Raw genomic sequence first — 22,517 nt, forward strand, 5'->3', positions numbered from 1 at the left:
ATGATGATCTCAGGTGCGCAGAGCGGGGGCTGATCACCAGGGCGAATGGGGCAGACCATGAGACGGGAGACAGAACCTGGTGCACCAGCGCCCTAGGCCAAGTTCAGAAGATATTGACACGTGGGAGCAGATTCAAGGAGCTCCAGGGAAACAAGGAAGAGATTTTTCTAGGGGGCTGTTCGTGGAGCTAGCATTTATTTTATTGAGTGGCCGCTCACTGTGTGCCAGCCACTGTTCTGAGTGCTTTACACGCAGCAACTCATTTTATTCCCCATTTTAATTCATTAATTAATTATTTTGAAGCTTTTATTTATTTGACAGCAAGAGAGAGAGAGCACGAGCAGGGGAAGTGAGCGGGAGAGGGAGAAGCAGGCTCTCTGCTAAGGGTGGGACCAGATGTGGGACTCCATCCCAGGACCCTGAGATCATGACCTGAGCCGAAGGCAGACACCTAACCCTCTGAGCCACCCAGGTACCCCTTAACCCCCATTTTAAAGATGGGAAGAAAGAGCCAAAAGAGTTAGGGCCCAAGGTCACATGGCTAGTTACTGTTAGGGCCAGAATTTGAACCTAGGTGGTCTTAGTACAAAGTCTACTCTTTTTTTATAAATTGACATATAACTGACACATAACATTATACTTTTATATATTTTTAAAATTTTTTTATTTGACATAAAATTTTTTTATTTAACTGACACATAACATTATATTAGTTTTGTGTATATGGCATGATTCAATATTTGTACACGCTGGGAAGTGATCGCTACAGTAAGTCACATTAACATCTGTTGCCATATACAGTTGCAGAATTTTTGTCTTCTGATGAGAACTTTAGATCTACTCTCTTAGCAACTCCCAAAATGCAATACAGTTTCACTAACTGGGGTCGCCATGCTATATATTACATCCCCCTGACTTATCTATTTGATGATTAGAACTTTCTACCTTCTGACTCCCTTCACCTATTTTGTCTACCCCCATCAAACATAGAATCCACTCTTACTCACTAAACCAAACTGACTTTCAAATGAGAATGTGTAGGATAAAAAGAAAAATAAAATCCCACAGGCTTTTATTTTTTTAAGATTTTATTTATTTATTTGTCAGAGAGAGAGCACAAGCAGGCAGAGCTGCAGACAGAGGCAGAGAGAGAAGCAGGCTCCCTGCTGAGCAAGAAGCCCTATGCAGGACTCAATCCCAGAACCCTGGGATTATGACCTGAGCCGAAGGCAGCAGCTTAACCCACTGAGCCACCCAGGTGCCCCCACCCCCAGACTTTTGAATCAGGAAATTTTAGTCTCAAGGCTACAACTAGCTAAGTGACCTGAAGCAAGTCACATCACGGGGCCTCAGTTTCCTCATTTGTAAATCAGAGACATCAGACTCAATGCCTTTGGGTGCTTCTTAGTTTCCAGAGCCCCTAAATCAACGAGGAGCTGAAGCAGGGCATGTCACTGTGACTCTTCCAGGTTTAAGCAGCAAACAAGAAAGATGTGCACCTCTGGCTTTCAGTCCCCCTGCCACCCTCAACACCTCCATCAGTTCACACATGTTTTCTGGGCACCCACATGACATGTCTAAGGAGATGGAGTTGCCTCCTAAAATTCAAGACACACGAAGCTGCTCCCTCCCACCTTGCCCAGTTAAATCTGAATTTCAGCTAAATAACCAAAAGCTATCTTAGTGTAAGTATATCCCATGCAGTATTTGGGACATACTTATACTAAAATAGTTGGTTGTCATTTATCCGAAATCCTTGATTACATTTTATTCTGCTGTGTTGCAAACTGCTTTGAGTCCAGGCCAAATACGAAGAGGGCTGTCACATTACAGCCTGGAGGGAGAGAGGGCTGCCTTTTGGCCCTTAAGGAATCTCTGAGAAGAGTCATCTAGGCAGCGGTAGGCTAGAGCTGGCAGCTCAAGAGAGTGATGGTTAGAATGTCAGAGATCTTTCTCGTGGTAGCTTGAAAGCAGGGTGGAAATATTTACTCCCCAGAAACTGGCAAATGCTATAAATTAGAACTTTCCTTCACAGAGGGGAGAGCTGGTTTACCAGCATACCGTTATCTTCGCAGGACAGGCAGGTAGGTTTCTAAGCTCCTCAGAGGGAAACCTCCAACAGCAGGGCCTTCTGGCCTTTCTCCCCTGAATACTAGGAGGGCCGGTGAGTGGCCAGCTGGGAGGGTCATAAATATCCAGGATGTTTCACTTCCGGGATAACAGTTCTTGGGTGAGTTTAGACTTCTCAGAGTGCATTTCTGAAACAAGAATCCAGGTTGCCATCGGGGTAATCTAAGCCACCTTCCGTTTCTCAGCGAAGACCACCCCAGTAGGCAAAAAACAGATAAACGAACAAAGCATAAATGGGTGTGGGGAGAATGAGCTCGAGCACCTGCCCGCCCTGTGCGGAGTGGCCGAGGAGGTACTGCTGTCTCCCAGGCCTGCCCCACAGCGTGAGGATTAAATGAGTTGATACACAGAGGGGTGAGAGCCAGTGTGTGGCCACTAGTGGAGCCAAACCTTCCCATGGGGGTTAAAGACCTTGAGAGTGGGACTGACCGGGGAGGACTGTCGGATGTGCTCCCACCCCTTGACCCAACACACATCTGGGTGACATTTGATTGAAATGTACTTTGAGAGCCCTTCTGAAGGCTTAGAATGCTAAACGGCAGCCCCTGCAGGTGCCAAGGGTGGGACAAAGGTCTCTCCCTTGACTTGATCCTGGGATAGGCTGGACAGGTAATGAGAAGGAAACAACAGGGAGGTGGTCATGTACCTCCCCCTCCCCCACCCAGATATAAAGCTTGAAGTCCCCCAGTTTGGAGCCTGTTACATAGCCTGAATTTTCTAGGGCTGAGTTCCCAAATTCTATCCAATCAGTATTTTTCAAATGAATGGTTTGTAAAACTGTTCCTTCGGTTGGGAAATGTAGTCTCTGTTGGATCCTTGGCTAAAGATCCTACTAGAGCTGCCTTTGACCCTTCAGAGATACTCCACCTTGCTTTGGTCTCTTTTGGGGGCTGGTGAGCTGGCGTTTCTCAGGGGGGCACAAGATGAATGAAATCTAGGGGTCTGTGGAAGGGCTTTGAAGTATCTGACAGGAGGAGGACGTGTCTGAGTTGGAAGCAGAGCCTGGGGCTGCGGTTAATCCACGGGTGAAACCACACAGAGATTTTTGGGCTCTTGAGGGAATAATTTCCTTTTACAGAGGCCTCTAGTCTTAGGGTCTCAGGACAATGTGTCCATCAATCCTGTCGACTTCACGGAAGCCAGAAAGCTTTTACTCAGGTTGACACAACCAAAGGGATAAGGCCAGCACAGACTTCATGGTGGGATAACAGGCACCTGGCCCCAGGACACGTGTCCTCCCCGGACCTGAGGTCCCTCCTCTGTGAACCTGCAGGGCCGTGCATGTGGGTGTCAAGATCTGTGGTGTTCAGACCACATCCCTGGTGCCCACCACCCGGGAAAGAGGTCCGGAGTTGGCAGCAGCTTCGAGCGGCAGTGCATCTTTACCTGGCCCACCAGTGGCTTTCACTATGAGACACTGTCACAGAAAGGGCCCTTCTGCTGAGTTCCAGGATTCCAGGTCACTGAAGCCTTTCTGGTCCAAACTGTCTCTCTCTGAGATGGGCCCCTTGTAAGATGCCCTTCGCCCTTCCTGCCTTCTCTCCCTTCCGGCCTCACCCCACATCTATTTCTGTCTGGCCTCAAAGTTTCCGCCCCTCTGATCACGGCTGAAAAGGGAGAGAGAGGCAGAGAGAGAGCACCCTCCACGCAAGAAAGCCTCCCTGTTTTGTTCAGAATGGGGGAGGACTTCAGCAGTGAAGGGTCCTGGGAGCCCTAAGGGAGAAAGCCGGAAAACGGGATGAGGTCTCTTGAGACTGTTTCTGAGCCACTCAGGTAAGTGTGGGGAAGCCAGGGTGGCAGGACGAGGCCACCAGACAGATGAAAACAGGCCCCAGCTGTTTGGCCACAGCTGGAAACACAGTCAGGCAAAAGCAGTCAAACCTGCATTTTTGAAGCCTTGGTTACTGTGGTATGGTCTCCGAGAGCCACCTGCTTCTCTTTCAGAGCCTCCTCTGGCTCCAATCTGGTGTCCGCTTGTTAGCAGCCCCTTGAAATCCCTTGAGCAGCACATCAGCAAGAACTCAACTCAGCAGACGCCTATGAAAGACTACTGCGGACCAGAGCTCAGGCAAAGCGGCAAGGGACTAGCACGGCCTGTTAGCAGCTCACATGTTCTGGAATGGGATGGAGGGACTCGACGTGCACACGCACTGCCATCAGACCAAGCAGAAGGCAGACAGGGGCACGGGAGCAGCTGTCAGAGCACAGAGGAGGGTGCCCCTCCTTCCGTCCCCAGGAGACACAAGGAACAGTGTCTGGGAACGAGGAGCTGTCTCCTGGGCCTGTCCTTGCTCTGCCTGAGCCTGGCCGTGCAAGACACCCAAGTCTCTGGGTCATTATGTCAAAAGCAGAGATGATGATGAGCCTCCGCTCACAGGGTGATTATGGGGAGTCTGGGTTAATAAATGAAAAGGTCATCAGGTGTTGCCTGGTGTGCCATCGGTGCCTGGCAAGTATTTGTTATTTCCAGGAACAGGGAGTGCAGACTCCTTAGGACAGCGTGCTGGTGACCCTGTGGGGAGCAGTCAGGCTTCCGGAGCAGAAGGGTCAGGCAGAGCCCGTTGTGGTTCAAACACGTAGCTGCGTGCACACTTGGGCTTATTATCCCCTTGAACATGGTGGTCCCAGCAAACTGAACTTCCTTTCACTTAAATCTTCTTGACGTGTAAAACATCCCAGGTCCGATGCCTTGTCAAGTTAGTGAGTGAAAGAGTATTCACTTTATACTGTTTCATCACAAATTAAACACAAGCCTGCTTACCATCTGGGAAGGTGGATTTACTGTCAGGCTGCACATAAAACCAACATATATTTGTAAATGGTGGCCATCTAGAGACTACAGGGCCCCTATCTTACCAGCATTCATTCACCGGAGCCTGGAAGGGATGTCAGGTTTAGAATCATGGAACAGTAAGCCCCAGAGAGCCTAACTATTATAATAGCATCCTTGTTCTCAATGGGCTGCGAAGACATTATCAGTGTTACATAGCCTGGAAAGATGACCACCGTCCAGAGGCAAATGGGAAACAGGGAAGTGGAGGAAGAAAATGTCCTTCGGGCCCCTGGGCTCCATTCTGTCCCACATGAGGCATGTTTCTTCGTGCATGCGGAGTCACCAGCACCTCCATAAATCATTGCAAAATGTGCAGGAAAGCAGACTTCATTTCTAGCAGCGCAAATTGCCAGTCACAATGCCGGGCTCTGGGAAGGATTCCTTGTGGCCAGGGCTCGGAGTTATATGGGGCATGTGAGCGGGGCCATGCTTCCCCACAAGGTTGGACTGATATTTCACAAGGCTCCGATTCTCTGTGTTAAAGATGTGTTAAATGGGTCACGGAACTAATGTGAGGATACAACCAAGTTATGAGATCAGGCACAGGGTGTGGACAATTAATGTTCTAAGAAGGGTGGTGAAACACCAGAGTTTTAAAATCTGTTTTTAATTTGTATTGCCTCACTAAATTATTGGGTGATGTTAAACAACATCTTTAACTTCTCAATGTCCGTGTCCCTCAAGAAAAATGAGAATAATGACCGTGGGACAAGAACATTTTTCCCCCTTTTACAGCTTCAAAAGCCTAAAAAAATTATATAGCCCAAATCTTCCCTACGTTTCAGATGAGGAAACTGAAACTCAGAAATTCCAAGTGACCAGTCTAAAGGCACACAGCTCTTTAATGGGGCAGAAGGCAGGGACCCTGAATTATGGATCCCCGTGCTCTTGCCACAAAATTATTTACATACTTATTTACAGAAGGCTTTCAAGTACTTAGAGTTTCCACATTGACAAACCAACATGGCCCCATTTGGAAAGTACAAATCGAACTTCTGAGCAATTTCTTTTCTCTATTTAACGCTGCCTGTAGCTTTGGCTGGCCGCCATCTTGGTTCCTTCAACAGAAACTTTTCTGGAGGCCAATAGTAGCTGAAATGCTCACTCGAAACGCCAGCCCATTCGGTTTCTGGATTTGAGTCTTCAGAACTAGATCATGTAGAATGGCCCTGATGCTCCTTGCTTGACATCTTTCCCTCTCCTGAGTTTGGGGTGTTTTGCTAAGGTCTATTCAGAAACATACTGCTGACTTTCATAAATCAAATGTGTGGCTTTGCAGGCCACAAAAGGGGGTGTGGTGGTGTGTGGAAAGAACATGAGGCTTTGGAGTGAGCTAGACCTGGGTCTGACGTCTAATTCTTTCCACGTTGATTCAGCAAATATTTATGTAGGGCCTCTTATGGGCCAAGCCCTGAGCTATATGACCTTGGGTGGGTCATTTAACTTTCCTAAGCCTCAATTTCCTCTCCTGTTAAATTAAGATAATAAACCCTTCCTTTCAACATTGTTCTGAGGATTAGAGATATGGTCTAAAAATGACTGCACACATAGTAGGCTTCAATCAATGATGGCTGCTATTATTTTTATTGGAATTGCAAGTGTTCTAGAGATGGACATTAGGTTATCACTGGCCTGACAAATGAGATACCACACAGAAGAGACAGACAGAGGGACAGAGGGACACACAAAACATATGAAACTAGAGGGAGAAGAGAGAAAACTCCTGAGCAAATACCTTATTTATCATCTTTGGGGAAGACTTTCAAGTAATTAAAAATGTGTGTGTGTGTGTGTGCATATGTGTGTGTGTGTGTGTGTGTGCACATGTGCATACACACAAACTATATTCTTTACTATTTGCTTTCTTAGAATCCTAAAATGTTAAAACTTAAGGAACTTAAACATTCCGTCCTTTAGCATTCTTGTTTACAAAGCAGGAACAGGGGGGCGCCTGGGTGGCTCAGTGGGTTAAAGACTCGGGTCATGATCTCAGGGTCCTGGGATCGGGGATCGAGCCCCACATCGGGTTCTCTGCTCAGCGGGGAGCCTGCTTCCTCCTCTCTCTCTGCCTGCCTCTCTGCTACTTGTGATCTCTGTCAAATAAATAAATAAAATCTTAAAAACAAAAAACAAAAAACAAAGCAGGAACAGGCCTATGGGCGAAGGGGCTTGCTGAGCAACCCGTGCCCTCACCCTCCCGCCCCCCCCCCCAGTCCTTCCTGACTCACTTGTCTTCAGAAGCTACATCTCCCCCTTCCCTCTCTACCATCTTGGCAAGGTTATAAGATCAAAAACACTTTTAGAATGCAGGAAACGGTAGCTGAAGAGGATGACTTCTTCAAAAGAAGGGTATTTTAAACATCTTGGTTAAATGACCGAAGGAATTTAAAAACTCTAAGGATGTCTTTGAGGGACTTCAGCTCCCCCACTGGTGAAGGAGGAGAAGGTTAGACCCTTGGGCCTTTAGCCAGTGAAATCCCAAGCTGCTTGAGGACCAGCATCCCAGCAGAGTTTTTCAGATCAAAGAGGAAAAGGGACATAGAAATATGTGGGAAAGAGGGTGAGGACGGAGGAAAAACAGGAACCGTAATAATACTCCGTTAACGAGGGGGGCCTTCATCACAAAGGTAACTTAAATTTTACTAGCATGTTATTTGAGGAAAACTTTGTTATTTCCTCTCCTGTCAGAGGGAGTGAAGCTGGGTGAGAGGAGAGAAAAAAGGATTTTCCTTTTTACTTCGCATACCACCATTTTTGAATTTTGTATTTTTTTTTTTAAAGATTTTATTTATCAGAGAGAGAGAGGGAGAGAGAGAGAGCGAGCATAGGCCGACAGAATGGCAGGCACAGGCAGAGGCAGAAGCCGGCTCCCCGCTGAGCAAGGAGCCCGATGCGGGACTCGATCCCAGGACGCTGGGATCATGACCTGAGCCGAAGGCAGCTGCTTAACCAACTGAGCCACCCAGGCGTCCCTGAATTTTGTATTTTTATAATAAATTTTAAAATACAGTTCTTCTTAAAAGAAATTTGGGGGGGTTCTATGTGGCACCATAAAACCAGACGCTGTTGTTCTCCCTGAATCTAATACCTTCCCAATTCTTTTAATTCCCTTCTTCCCAATTCCCAATCTAATACCATCCCCATTCTTTTAATTCAGTCTGAGCCTACAATGGGAGAAGAGGCTGTGGCTCCTTGGGTGACACCGCCCTCTACTGGTCCTAGGGGCAACTGCGCTAGCCCGACTTGCGAGCCTGTTCCCGGAGGCTCAAACCCAGACTTAAAAGTGTGTCATTACCTTTTTATAATAAAATCTCTTGGCTTGACTATTGAATCCCTTTTTTTCTGATTCTGGAATTGTTAAATTCCGGCTTTTAAAAGGAATGGAGGATTGTGTTGGATATGCAGCAGTAAAACCTAAACAACAAAAACAAAATAAAATTTAGCATGGAGAATTGACGAATGTAGAAAACAAAGAGCACTTTAAAGTTTTATTTTGTTGTTTTTCCAAGATTATGTTTTTAAGTAATCACCACACACATCCTGGGGCTTGAATTCACAACCCCAAGATCGAGAGTCTCACGCCCCACCCACTGAGCCAGCCAGGTGCCCCCTAATGTTTTATTTTAAGTGGAATAGAAGAGAAACTTGCCTTTTGACAGGAGATAAACATGAAACTAATTTAAAAAATATATTCCCTTTATGGGGCATCTGGGTGGCTCAGTGGGTTAAGCCTCTGCCTTCAGCTCAGGTCATGATCTCAGGGTCCTGGGATCGAGCCCCACATCAGGCTCTCTGCTCAGCGGGGATCCTGCTTCTTCTTCTCTCTCTGCCTACTTCTGCCTACTTGTGATTTCTCTGTCAAATAAATAAATAAATCTTTAAAAAAAATATTCCCTTTACTTTCTTTCCCTCTTGGTAATTCATCAGGCATTCCCCACCCCACCCCCAACCCTTGCCCCAACTCTTAAACTAGCGGGACTTGGTCACATCCCTGAAGCATATTGTCTCAGGGAAGAGGAAGGATCTGGCAGGGAAGACAGTCTTGCCATGTAGGAAGGGGACACAAAACCATCCTAGAGCCACTAGGAAGAGGAGATGGGCACTTGTCCTCAACCCAGACTCACACCTCAGTTAAGTGCCATAATAGCCTGAGAGGGAGCGAAATTCCAGACTGGGACTTGCTGTCCGGGCACAGTGCAAGACAAGTGTAAGTAAGGTTTCTGCTTTGTGCAGATATGGGGTTAAAAAACACAAGGGGATCATTTATGGAAAATTAACCTAAGGGGCTCCTGGGTGGCTCAGTCCTTAAGTGTCTGCCTTCGGTCCTGGGATCAAGCCCCGCATCCGGCTCCCTGCTCAGTGGGAAGCCTGCTTCTCCCTCTCCCACTCCTTCTGATTGTGTTCCTTTTCTTGCTGTGTCTCTATCAAATAAATAAAATCTTTTAAAAAAGAAGATGAACTTGAAATTGTACACGTCAGGGTTGTGGTGTATAAATAATATATAAATTCTCCGCTCTCCTCCGCCCCCTCCCCCCACCTGAGAGAAGCTCTCACACGTGGGACAATTGCTAAGGCTCCACAGAGAGCTCTCTGTACAGCAGATTAACTATCAACTCCAACCTGTGAGTGTAACAGAATGGACTCTTGTTTTTTGACGTTGGTCTGCAGACAGCTTTTAAGCCTTAGCCCGCCCTCTTCTCCTTCTGCCCCACATTGGGTAAACTGATGAGAAGGCCTGGAGGCACAGGCCAGAAGTTTAAACCATACAAACCCTGACCCTCACCCCAGCCCCACTTCCTGACCACAGTAAAACCCCAAGTGTGTCTCTTTCCCCTCTCTCGAGGCATTTTGGGGCCAGATGAGAAAGCCTATCCTGCTCTCCCCAGAAAACCTCATTATGTGAGTAATAAACCTTCTCATATCATCCTGATGAGTGTGTGACATCACCAGTCTTGACATTCAAGCCAGGTTTTGGATGGGGGTCCATCCCGACTCTGTAGGATGTGCACAACACTGAGCCACATTATCTCAACACCCAAGTCCAAACCCTCACAGAGAAAATGTGTGCCGAAGTCGAAAAAAGAGAGCCAAGAGAAAGAAGGAAGGTGGGATGTGGGGGTGAGGTTGCACAGAAACTCTTTAAGGCCCATTTCTTAGTCTCTGAATTTTGGGAAACACGAAACTGCTTTTCAGACATGGAACCCTGATGCCAACAGGGACCCCTCAGGAGGTGCTTTTACGAATCAGCTTTAGAGACGAGGAAACTGAGGCCTATTCACTCAGGCAAATCACAAAGCCCTTCAGGGAAACAGCCAGTATTTGGACACAGTTGGTCTCATAAGCCCGGACCCTAAAGCTCCAAGCTGGGCTTCCTCTTCCTAAGTCTGGCCCAGGGTAAGGACCCAACAGACCAAGGCATGAAATAATGGGGAGGCGGCAATCTGACCTAATTTGCTCAGGTTGGGGATGAAGTAAAAGAAGCAGAATAAATGTTTGGCTAGAAAACATCTGAGAAAAAAATATACACTATATATATTCCTTTCCTCCCTTCTCTCCCTATCCCCCACCCCAACCCCATTTAGGAGATGGATGGCTAGGTATTTTTCCTTTAAGGGAACTAGAGAGAACAAATCAGAAAGCAGCCCAGGCAAGGCTTCCTAGCTTTTGTTTCTTTAAAAGTTTATGGAGCAACTGAAAGTGACTGCAGAGGAAACAGCAAAGAAAGGAGGCTTCTTGTTTTTTTAAAGGTAAATGGAAGGCCATTTCCCTGGGGGAAGGAAAAAAAGTTTCCTGACTCAAAAGAAGATCAAACACTTGGGCTTCTGGCTTTGGTAGAACCACCTGCACGTATCCAAGCTTCTGGAGGAAGACAACCAGAAAAATAAGATTTTTTAAAAAAATCACTCTGGATAATTGAATTCCCGTTTCCAACCAAAATGGGACTGGATTTGCCCTCCTGGCTGCAGAAGCAGAAGTTAAACACGGACAAAATATATGAAATGATGGTTTTCTGGGCACTGGACATGCAGCAACATAGGACGGGGATCCCCGAGAAATGGGAAGCAAATGGATGAGCAGTAAAATGACCCCCAGCTTACAGCCTGGAGAAGTTTCCAGGCCACAGCCCAGGAAGGAGGAATCCAGGCCATCCTCTTTGAGTTGAGGAAATGAATCAGGAAGCCCAGAAAGACCAGGCTTCTAGAGTTCACGAAGCAGAGAACCAGAAAAGAGAGCCACACAGAGAAAGAGGGGGACCTGCTCCGGGTTCCCCGCAGGTGGTTTCCTGAGTATTGATCAAGATACACATATGACACCACCACCCAAGGCTGCAGGAAAAAATCAACCGGAAGAATTAAGTGAACAGTAACACCTGAACACAGGCACAGGAATAGCTCCTATTCCCACGCATCGGAGTGGAAAGCTTTTTAATTCCTAGAAGAGAGAGTATGCAGAGAGTTTTACCTCACACATAAAGCAAAATCACCCCAGACCAAATGCTGGCCAGTCTTCAGCTGATAACACTTAACAGCAAGACGTGAAAGAATCCAACTGGGTTCTGAGGAACTTAACTGCAGAACAAACCACAAGAATTTGCAGGACTATAAAAGCACCCAAGAAATAAAATGGAAAATATATGGTGTTCAGTTAAGAATTAATAGGTATACAAAGAAGAAAAAATGCAATTCGTAACCAGAAGATAAATAGTCAATCAAAACCAAAATTTAGGGGCACCTGGGTGGCTCAGTGGGTTAAAGCCTCTGCCTTCGGCTCAGGTCATAATCTCAGGGTCCTGGGATTGAGACCCACATCGGGCTCTCTGCTTGGCAGGGAGCCTGCTTCTCCCCCGCCCCCGCCTGCCTCTTTACCTACTTGTGATCTTTCTCCCTGTGTCAAATAAATAAATAAAATCTTAAAAAAATTTTAATTTATAAAAACAGGCAGTAGGTGAGAATCGGCCAAAGGCCAAAGTTTGCCAGGCCTAAAGCGGCCACTAAGAAAATACTACAAAAGGATATTCCTTTTTTTTTTTTTTAAGGATTTTACTCTTTTAGAGGAATCTCTACACCCAACATGGGGCTCAAACTCACAATCCCAAGATTAAGAGTTGTGCGCTCCACCAATAAAGCCAGCCAGGAACCAACAAAAGGGATAAAATAGAAATAAAAACAAAAAATAGAAAATAGAAACAAAAAAAACCCTACTCAATGCAAAAGATGACAAAAAAGTAAAAATCAAACAGATGGGACAAATCGCAAGCAAATTGCAAGATGGTAAACTTAAACCTACATACCAATATTAATATTAAATTTCAAATTTTTGTAATGTAAACATCCCAATCAAAAAACAAAGATGGTCAAAAGGGATAAGAAAGAAAGACCTAACTATATGCTGTCTACAAGAAATATACTTTAGGGACACCTGGGTGAGTCAGTTGGTTAAGGGTCTGACTCTTGATTTCAGCTCAGGTCATGAACTCCGGGTCCTGGGATCGAGCCCTGCACCAGGCTCTGCCCTCAGGGCAGAGTCTGCTTGTCCCTCTCCCTCTGCTCCTCCCCTTTCTCGTGCTGTCTCTCTAAAATAAATAAAAAAAAAATTTTTAATTGTGTATATATATTATATATAAATATATACTTTAAATATAATCCCAGAAATAGGTCAAAAATAAAAGAATGGGAAAAGACACATTATGTTAACATGAACCAGAAGAAAGCTAGAGATAATGTCAGACAAAGGAGATTTCAGAGTAAAAAATATTACTTGCAATAAAGAGGATCATTTCATAATCATACAGGGGCCAATTCTTTAAGAGAATATAACAAGCCTAAATGCTGACACACCCAATAACAAGAAATATAAAATACATGAAGCAAAAACCGATGGTACTATAAGAAAAAATAGAATATTCCACAATTATGACAATTATGGTCAGATTTAAAAGTTCCTCCCTCGGGCGCCTGGGTGGCTCAGTGGGTTGGGCCGCTGCCTTCGGCTCGGGTCATGATCTCAGGGTCCTGGGATCGAGTCCCGCATTGGGCTCTCTGCTGAGTGGAGAGCCTGCTTTCCTCTCTCTCTCTCTCTCTGCCTGTCTCTCTGTCTGCTTGTGCTCTCTCTCTGTCAAATAAATAAATAAAATATTTAAAAAAAAAAAAGTTCCTCCCTCAATAATTTAAATAAGTAGGTAGAAGATTAGTAAAGATGCAAAGACTTGGGGGCACCTGGCTAGTTCACTTGGTAGAGTATGTGACTCTTGACCTTAAGGCTAGAGTTTGAGCCCCAAGTTGAGTGTAGAGATTACTTAAAAATAAATTTTTTTAAAAAAAGATCTATGACTTGAACAATACTATTACCCAACTTGACCTAATTGTCATTTATAGCACAGTCTACCTATCAATCTTTTATAATCTACCCCATAAGACTGAAAAGGATAATAGGTGCCTGGGTGGCTCAGTGGGTTAAAGCCTCTGCCTTTGGCTCAGGTCATGATCCCAGGGTCCTGGGATCAAGCCCCACATTGGGCTCTCTGCTCAGCAGGGAGCCTGCTTCCCCCTCTCTCTCGGCCTGCCTCTCTGCCTGCTTGTGATCTCTCTGTCAAATAAATAAATAAAATCTTAAAAAAAAAAAAAAAAAGCCTGAAGAGGATAAGACATCTCCCAATCCATTTCAGGAGGTCAGCATCACCCTGACACCAAAATGAGACAGAGTCATTCGTGGTGGGTGTGGGAGGAACAACTATGATCAATTTCCCTCAGATACACACATGCAGAAATTCTTAGGAAAATTTTGGTAAACTAGGCCCAACAATATATAAAAAACCATCATATATCATGACCAAGTGGAGTTTATCTCTGCAATGCAAAGATAGGTTATAAGTTAATGACTGAAAGTCAATGTCATTCACCATTTAACCAACTAAAAAAGAAAAACCATATGGTCATCTCAGCAGATGCAGAATGGAATCATGTACTAAAAATGTACATGGTTTTTGTCTGGCTTCTTTCATTCAGCATAATTATTCTGACATTCATTCATGTTGTTGAAGTACTAACGCTTCATTGATTTTATTGCTGAGTGGTATTTCCTCATATAGAAATATTAATCCATTGCTGATGGACATTTGAGTTGTTGCCAGTGTGGGGGTGTGACAAATAAAAGCTGTTTACCTACATTCCAATACAACTCTTCCGAGTAGACACATGTTTTCATTTCTCTTGGGTAAATACTCAGGAGTGGGATGGTTGGATCAAATGTTTAATTTTTTAAAAAAGATTTTATTTATTTATTTGAGAGAGAGACAGGGAGAGAGAGCACAAGTAGGGGGAGCAGCAGAGGGAGAAGCAGGCTCTTCCCTGAGTAGGACCATGGGGGACCTCAGGATCATGACCTGAGCCAAAGGCAGACACTTAACCAATTGAGCCACCCAGGTGCCCTCAAACATTTAACTTTTAAAGAAATTGCAAAACTCTTTCCCAAAGTTGTGCCTTTGTACATCTCCACTACTAGTATATGAGAGTTACTGTTCTTCCACGTCCTTGTCAACATGGGCAGTGTTTTTCATCTCAGCCATCCCATGGGCTGTGCCATACTATCTCACTGTGGTTCCCACGTGTATTTTCCTAATGGCTAAGGATGCTGAACATCTCTTCATTTGCTATTTCCAATCTGCATATCTTTTTTGATGAAGTATCTGTTGAGTAGATACAGAAAGCATTTTATAAAATCTAATGTCCTTTTGCAATTAAAAAAAAAAAACCTAACGAACTAGGAATAGAAGCAAATTTCCTTAATCTGATAAAAGCTATCAATGACAAAAGCCTATAGTAAACATGATACTGAATAGTAAAATATTAAAAGCTTTTTCCTGAGAGACAAACCAAGAGACTATTGTTACTCTTCTTTTCAATACTGTCCCAGCTCTAGCAAGCACAAAAATCAAGAGCAATAAATAAAAATGTATGGATCAGAAAGGAATAAATAAAGCTGCCATTATCCACAGATGACAAGATTATACATGGAAAATTTTGAAGAGAATTTATAGACAACCTATGAGGGGTAATCACTGAATTTAGTAAAGTCACTAGAATCAAGGTCAATATACAGAAGTCCATTTGTTTTATTTCTCTATAAGGATACAATTAGAGAAGGAAATTAAAATATTACCATTTATAACAGGATAAAAACTAAATGCCTAGACAGACATAAAGAAGACACATGTGACCTCTAAATAGAGATCTGTGAAACATTTTTGAGAAAAATTTAAGAAGACTTGAATAAAATAAATGCACATGGATGAGAGAACCCAATATTGTAGAGATGTGAATGATCCCTAAATTGATTGCTAGAATCAATGCAATCCAAGCCAAAATAACAGAAAGGATTTTTATTTTTAGGACATGAACGAGTTGATTCTAAAATTTATGTAGAAATGCAATGGGGCCAAGAATCACCCAGAAAAGGTACAAACCTGAAATATTTATACTACCAGATTCAAGACTTTTTATAAAGTTACAGTCATTAAGACAGTTTAGTATTTGGAAAAGAAAAAGTATAGTACTTGAGCTGAATAAAGAATCCAGAAGTAACCCCACATATACATAGACACTTGATTTATGACAAAGACAGTTCTGCAGAATAGTAGAAAAAGAATGGCCTTTCAATAAATGGTGCTGGGTCACCTGGATATAGATACAGAAAACACCAAAATTGTGCATCCACCTTGTCCCACATACAGAAACGATTCCAACCGAATTACAGGCCTAGACATGAAAGGTAAAATAATGCAGTTTCTAGAAGAAATTATTTGGGGCTAGGTGAAGATTTCTCAAATAGGACAGACATACACAGTAACTAAAAAGGATTGATAAATTGGGCTGTATTAAACTTCAGACTTTCTGTCGATTAGCATACCATTAAGAGTGGAAAGGAAAATCATAGATTGCAAGAAGAGATTTACTCTCCCCTTAGCCGTCAAATGGACTCATTTCTAGAATGGTTTAAAGAACTCGTAAAAATAAGAGAAATCCAATAAAAAAGGGGCAAAAAGCTTGAACAATCATTCCTCCAAAGAGAATATTCTAAAGGTCAACCAGCATATGAAAAATTGCTCGATCTCATTGATCAAAGAGCAATGCAAATTAAAACCATTACGTGCAAAAGATGTCGGTGGTGATGTGGAGCAATTGGAATTCTCATACATTGCTTGTAAAGAAGTAAAATTGGCAAAACCACTTTGGAAAAATGGCAGTATCCATCAAGCTGATCATAAACACATCGTAGGATCCAGTGATTCTACTCTGAGGCATAGATGACGTACATACATTCCATGTATGTCCCCAAAACATGTACGAGCCTAGTTAGAAAAGCATCTATTCATAGCAGCCCCAAACTGGAAACAACATAGAATGGATAAATAATTGGCGGTGTATTCAAGCAGAATAAAACTTTATAGCCATGAAAACGAACCATTAACTGATACATGAAACATGAAGTTCAACCTCTCAAACATGAGTGGGAAAAGGCTAGAGAAAAAAGTTCATACTGTATGATTGCAATTTACCTGAAATTTAAAAACAGTGGCGGGGCACCTTAGCTCAGTGGGTTAAGCATCTGACTCTTGCTTTGCACTCAGATTGGGATCTCAGGGTCATGAGATCAAGCACACCCCCACCATGGGCTCTGTGTTCAGAGGGGAGTCTACCTGGGATTCTCTTCTCCCCTGTCCCCAGGGCGCAGATAAGCATGTTCTGCCTCTATCTCCCTAAAATAAATAAATCAATCTCTTTTTTTTAAAGTTCAATAACAGGTGTGCCCAGGTGTCTCAGTGGGTTAAAGCCTCTGCCTTCAGTTTAGGTCATGATCCCAGGGTCCTGGGATTGAGCCCCACATCGGGCTCTCTGCTCAGCTCTGCTCAGCAGAGAGCCTGCTTCCCTTCCTCTGCCTGCCTCTCTGCTTCCTTATGATTTGTTTTATCTCAAATAAATAAATTTATCTCAAATAAATAAATAAATAAATCTTAAAGTTCAATAAGAGGCTAAAGTAATTACTATATTAGAAGTCAGGATAGCTCTAGTGTTTACTTTCACAGAGAAGGGGAAATAACAAGACACAGTCTTTGGGATACTGCTAGGATTCTATTTTCCTGGTCTGAAAGAATGATTCTATTGGTTGTATTTTCATTATGAATATTTATTAAGCTGTATAATTGTGACTTGTGTACTTTTTCTGAATATATATTATGCTTCAATTTTTAAAGTATTAAAGAAGAAGAGATAGCACAAAGTCAAAGGAGGGAAAAAGTAAGGTCTGGCTTTGAGTTGGAGAGCAGTAGGAACTCTAGAAGCATACCAGGGAGGAGGAAAGGTCCCAAAAGAAAGAAAAACCAGAGGAGTAAGGATCTTGGAATGAGGTTTCCAGCCCCAGAAATGATTCCTAAACCCCAGATGTGGTCCAGAAACATACCAACAAAACCAGAGGGAGCCTGTGAGCTGGGCCAGTGGAAATCTCACCTGTGTGGATGGATAAACAATGACCCGAGGGCTTCCTCCCATCCCCCACCCAGTCATCACATCACCTCTTTCTACTGAGAAAGATCCAAAACTTGAAACAAGCAGAACATAGGATTTGTGCCCCTAAGGGCTGGAGTTAAACTTGCCACCAACCCACAGTGTGGGGGGCTTGCATTAGGAATCGAGAAAGTAGATCTCTTTACACCTCTAAGTGTGAAGATGGAGATTCTTACCAGAAATGTAGAAAGAACAGGTGTAGTGAATAGACTCCCCCCCTCTTCTCTCCTCATCCTCTTTTCACACTTTCTTCCCAGTCCTCACTCTAGAAGCAGTGAGGAGCCACCAAAAGCAATTTATCTGATATGTCTTAAGGGTGGCCTTGTTGGTATGACCCAGAATTCAACATATGTGTTCTTATGTGCCAAAAAGAACATAGGTCAAGAATTCTCAGGGTGCATGGGTGGCTCAGTCAGTTAAAGCGGCTGCCTTTGGCTTGGGTCACCATCTCAGGGTCCTGGGACAGAGCCCCAAGTCCTTTTTCCCGCTCAGTGGGGAGTCTGTTTCTCCCTCTTCCTTTGCCCCTCCCCCCCATACTCTCCCTCTCTCTCCCTCTCAAACAAATAAATAAAATTTTTTTTTAAAAAGTTCTCTCTTCCCCTCAAAGATATCTGTTAATAAATTCACAAGACCTTTCTGTAATTTGCTGGCATGGCTGGGATATTTTTTGTCAAGGTGTTGGTCTTTGCGTGCGGAGTTGTCCATCTTAGCAAAGTTCTGTGATATGTTCCATTTGTTTGATGAAAAACTCTACTACATGTTCTTCTAAGTACCTGCAACAGCAAAACACAGCATTTGTAGGGATCATTTCACATTAACTACGTTGATTGGGTTCTGTTCTATCTGCAGAACAGACTGAGCAATCTTGAGCGTAGGGGCTGAGACTTACCTAGTTCTACGACCCTAACTCACAAGCACATTGCACTGCCTGTAACGAGGATTATGTAAGTGTTCATTGTTGGTGTTGCTTACAGAGCTACTGAAGGCTTGGATTTTATAAATGTATCCTTATCAAGATAATTGACTGACATCCAATATATTTCCTTAGTTCTAGTTTTTGGCAAATGTGTACAATTGTGTCAAATGCCATCACAATTAAGACAGAAATAACCCCATCATCCCAAAGAGTTTCCTGGGATTCTTGGCCCTCAGTACCCTCCCAACCCTGGGATCTAGCAACCATTGCTTTGCTTTCTGTCCCCACAACTGCCTTTTCTAGAATGTCATATACGTGTAATCAAACAGTATATACTGTTCTGTGCAGGGGCCTCCTCTGGGCGTTCTCCTCTATTGATTCCAAACTCTGGGCTCCCTGAACTCAGATTTCTATCTCTCCAGCCCGGAAAGCTGGGCGGGGCTTTGTTTGGGTACCCCCCTCCCTGAACCGTGGCCTGGACACCGCCCCCAGCAGGAAGCTCGGGTAACTGCAAGGCTCGCCTTGGTTTTCCTCTCAGGAATTGCCAAATCAAGCTGTCTTATGCCTAAAACCAGTTGCTTCAGGGGAGTCTGGGTTTTAGTTGTTAACAGCAGGAGCAGGATTCAGTTTCCATAGCTGTTCATCTTTCATGGACAGACGAGTTCTATTTCGCCCATCTTTTTCTCTTCAAGAATCCGCACCATTTACTAACGAAGGAAAGGACAGAAAGAAAGATGGCGTGCTCTACCAATCCTTTCCACCGTCAGTGTTTGTTCCTCACTTGACTTTATCACCGTGGCAATGCTCCCCATATTCTCTGCTTAACACTCTATACTGAAATTTTAATATTCATGAGAGTTATTGGCAACACACTCCAAGAATCTAAGAGATTCAGAGCACCAGAAATCAATAACACTCACAAGCAACACGACCACTCCAGTATAAAAATGTCTTTTAGGATCTATAAAAGCAGCTACCATTCACTTACCACGCTACAGTGCTATGTCTTTGTCTTAGTATTTCTGCTAGGTACTCAGTACTTCTACTATCTACTTTCCTAGCTACAATAAAGCTATCTTATTGGTTTTTTTTCATTTTTATTTTATTTTTTTCAGTGATCCAAGATTCATTGTTTCAGCACCACACCTAGTGCTCCATGCAATACGTGCCCTCCTTAATAGCCACCATCAGTTCTCCCAACCCTCCACTCCTTTCCCCTCCAAACCCTCAGTTTGTTTCTAAGAGTCCACAGTCTCTCATGGTTCATCTCCCCCTCCGATTTCCCCCAATTCACTTTTCCTTTCCTTCTAATGTCCTCCTGTTATTCCTTATGCTCCATAAGTAAGTAAAACCATATGATAATTGACTTTCTCTGCTTGACTTATTTCACTCAGCATAATCTCCTCCAGTCCCATCCATGTTGATACAAAAGTAGGGTATTCATCCTTTCTGATGGAGGCATAATATTCCATTGTATATATGGACCATATCTTCTTCATCCAATCGTCTGTTGAAGGGCATCTTGTCTCTTTCCACAGTTTGGCAACTGTGGCCATTGCTGCTATGAACATTGGGGTACAGAAGGCCCTTCTTTTCACTTTTTTTTAACCTTTGGGGTGAATACCGAGTAGTACAATTGCAGGGTCCTAGGGTAGCTCTATTTTTAATTTCTTAAGGAATCCCACACTGTTTTCCAACGTGGCTGCACCAACTTGCATTCCCACCAACAGTGTAAAAGGGTTCTCCTTTCTCCACATCCTCTCCAAAACACGTTGTTTACTGTCTTGTTAATTTGGGCCATTCTAACTGGTGTAAGGTGGTATCTAAATGTGGTTTTGATTTGAATCTCCCTGTTGGCTAACGATGATGAACATTTTTTCATGTGTCTGTTTAAAGCTCTTATTTTATAAATGCACTAATGAGGTGAGCACAGCATAATGTTCAAACTTGGCAAATCGCTGTGTTGTATGCCTGAAACAAATGTAACATTGCTTATCCACTACACTCAAACAAAGGTTAATTTAAAAATAAACAAATGATAAAAAATTAAAATGTAGCCACATGCTAGAATTACAAGTGATTAGAAAAAAATTAAGCTTCTTATTACAATGGTGATATGGGTACCTTATCAAATTTTTGGAAAATACACGGAATTAAAAAGACTTTCTAAAATAATCCATGATCCTAACCCTTAAAGGCAACTACTGATAATGCTTTCTGGCGTTGGTATGCATACCTGTGAAGCCAGGATGAGACCAGGTGCAGACCAGGTGTGAACGGAGCCCCGCCCAGATGTGCCTTAGCGTGCAGTTCCTTGTGTCACTGTTCATGACAGGATGTCATGGACCTAGAATATCAGAAAAGAGTAATGAAGATATACCGCCTTCCTTATCAATGGCATATGCCCAGGCAACTTCCAGGTGAGTACCTGTACAGTAATCAGGAGTATCCCTGGGTTCAAGGTTATGCTCTGCCACTTCCTAGTTCTGAGTCCCTTCATGTTTTGGCCCCACTGCCCCCTCCACCAACTGAGAATGATGACAGGACTTTCTTCTCAAGGTGCTTATGGATTAAATATCATGGTCCATATGACGAAGTAGATGATGTTGTCTGGTCCACAGTAGGCTTTTATGAATATTAGATTTTAACACATCCACAGGAATAATGTAGTAACAGCTTAAAATAATAGTTATCATTTATTGACTGCTTACAGTCTTTAACACCTTGTATAGAATTCTGCATGCTCTCCTTATAATAATCCAGTGAGGTATTAGCCTCATTTGATACATAAGAAAACTGAAGTTTAGAGAGAGGAGTTAGGTGACTTGCTCAAGGTCACACCAGAATTAAGAGATGGAATCAGGTTTTGAACCTAGAAGTCTGACTTCCGCTCACTCTTAACCACTATCATACCCACTAAGGCAGCATCTGCTGAATATTAACAGGTGAATTTTGACATTTGGAAGCCTGAGTAAATAAGGTTGGTTTTAAAAAACCAGGATATTGCATACAATTTTCAAAATATAAAGCAAATATTTGAGGCTATCGAATTTTCACAGAATGCTGGGCTTCCCCAGAGCAGTTCACCGAGGCAGTTCACCGTTGGGTAGTTCCAGTTACTAGAAATTTCCTGCCTATATCAAAGCTTATTCATTTATTCCCCCCTTCATTCACCCTAAGACCACCCCTGGAAACCAGCCTGGAGTAAACCTCACTCCTCTTCCGCATTAGTGATTTTCAAAATGTAAGTCACAGCCTGCAGTCTTTAGTGAAGTTTTTGTTTGTCATGTATGTATGCGCTGGACCACAGTATAAAATGCATTTCTTACCATAGGTCACAGTCGAAAGTTTGAAAGCCACTGTTCTATACGACTATTCTTCAAGTCTTCGAAGGCAGCTGTCATATCCCCCCACCTAAAGCCATGGGACCTTTTCAGCTTCTCCAATACCTCCTTGCAGCATGTGGATTCCTCCCTTCCCTATGCTGGGGATCATCTTTTGCCCTGTCACAAATTTATCTGTGTCTCTCCTCAAACTGTCTCCTCAGACTGTCTTCCTTAGCCAGTCTCTCTCAAGGAGCACCACGGCCACTCTCTACCCCTGACTTTGCCTTATGTTTCTCAATGTACTTTTCACTACCCAACACCGTATTTTACACGTACTTCTTTGTTTATGGTCTCTGGATAGAATGTTCCTCACTAAATCCCCAGTCTGTTTCCTGGCACATAGTAGTTGCTCAATAATATCTGAGTAATGAATGAACACTAGGGGTACATATGTTCTAGCCATAGTGCCTGCTGATGTAGTCTTATACAACTCTTTCCTTTCAGAGCTACATTCTGTGAGGATTTAACTCATCGGACTATAAATACAAATGTGTTTCCACTCTATGTTTTCAAAAAAATCATTTGGGTTATAGCATTATCACACATTTGATACACTTATACCTGCATATTGATGTTCAGTGTATGTCAATACATACTAAACCATGTATACTTTTTACTTTATGTGGAATTTTCTGGTATTTGCGTGAGCAGTTTGGAGGACATGAGATTTTTATCAATTCAGTTATACATGA

The 22,517-nt window shown here is 43.3% G+C and overlaps 1 protein-coding gene across 5 annotated transcripts in view; it reads right to left on the reverse strand.

Annotated features, from left to right (window-relative positions):
- STPG1 (sperm tail PG-rich repeat containing 1) overlaps positions 1-22,517 on the reverse strand; it is a 51,068-nt gene that overhangs the window by 26,486 nt on the left and 2,065 nt on the right. For 4 of the 5 annotated variants that reach the window (XM_082684693.1, XM_082684695.1, XM_082684694.1 and 1 more), the window contains exons 2-4: positions 20,676-20,786; positions 18,156-18,296; positions 8,259-8,377 (exon numbers count right to left, since the gene is read on the reverse strand). In XM_082684693.1, coding sequence (XP_082540819.1) covers positions 8,259-8,377; positions 18,156-18,228 — 192 coding nt within the window. In that variant the 5' untranslated portion in view covers positions 18,229-18,296; positions 20,676-20,786. The remainder of the gene's footprint in view (positions 1-8,258; positions 8,378-18,155; positions 18,297-20,675; positions 20,787-22,517) is intronic. The other variant, XM_082684696.1, reaches the window with a different exon arrangement.

This window comes from Mustela nivalis (genome assembly GCF_964662115.1).
Source record: "Mustela nivalis genome assembly, chromosome: 10".
NCBI classification, from domain to species: domain Eukaryota; kingdom Metazoa; phylum Chordata; class Mammalia; order Carnivora; family Mustelidae; genus Mustela; species Mustela nivalis.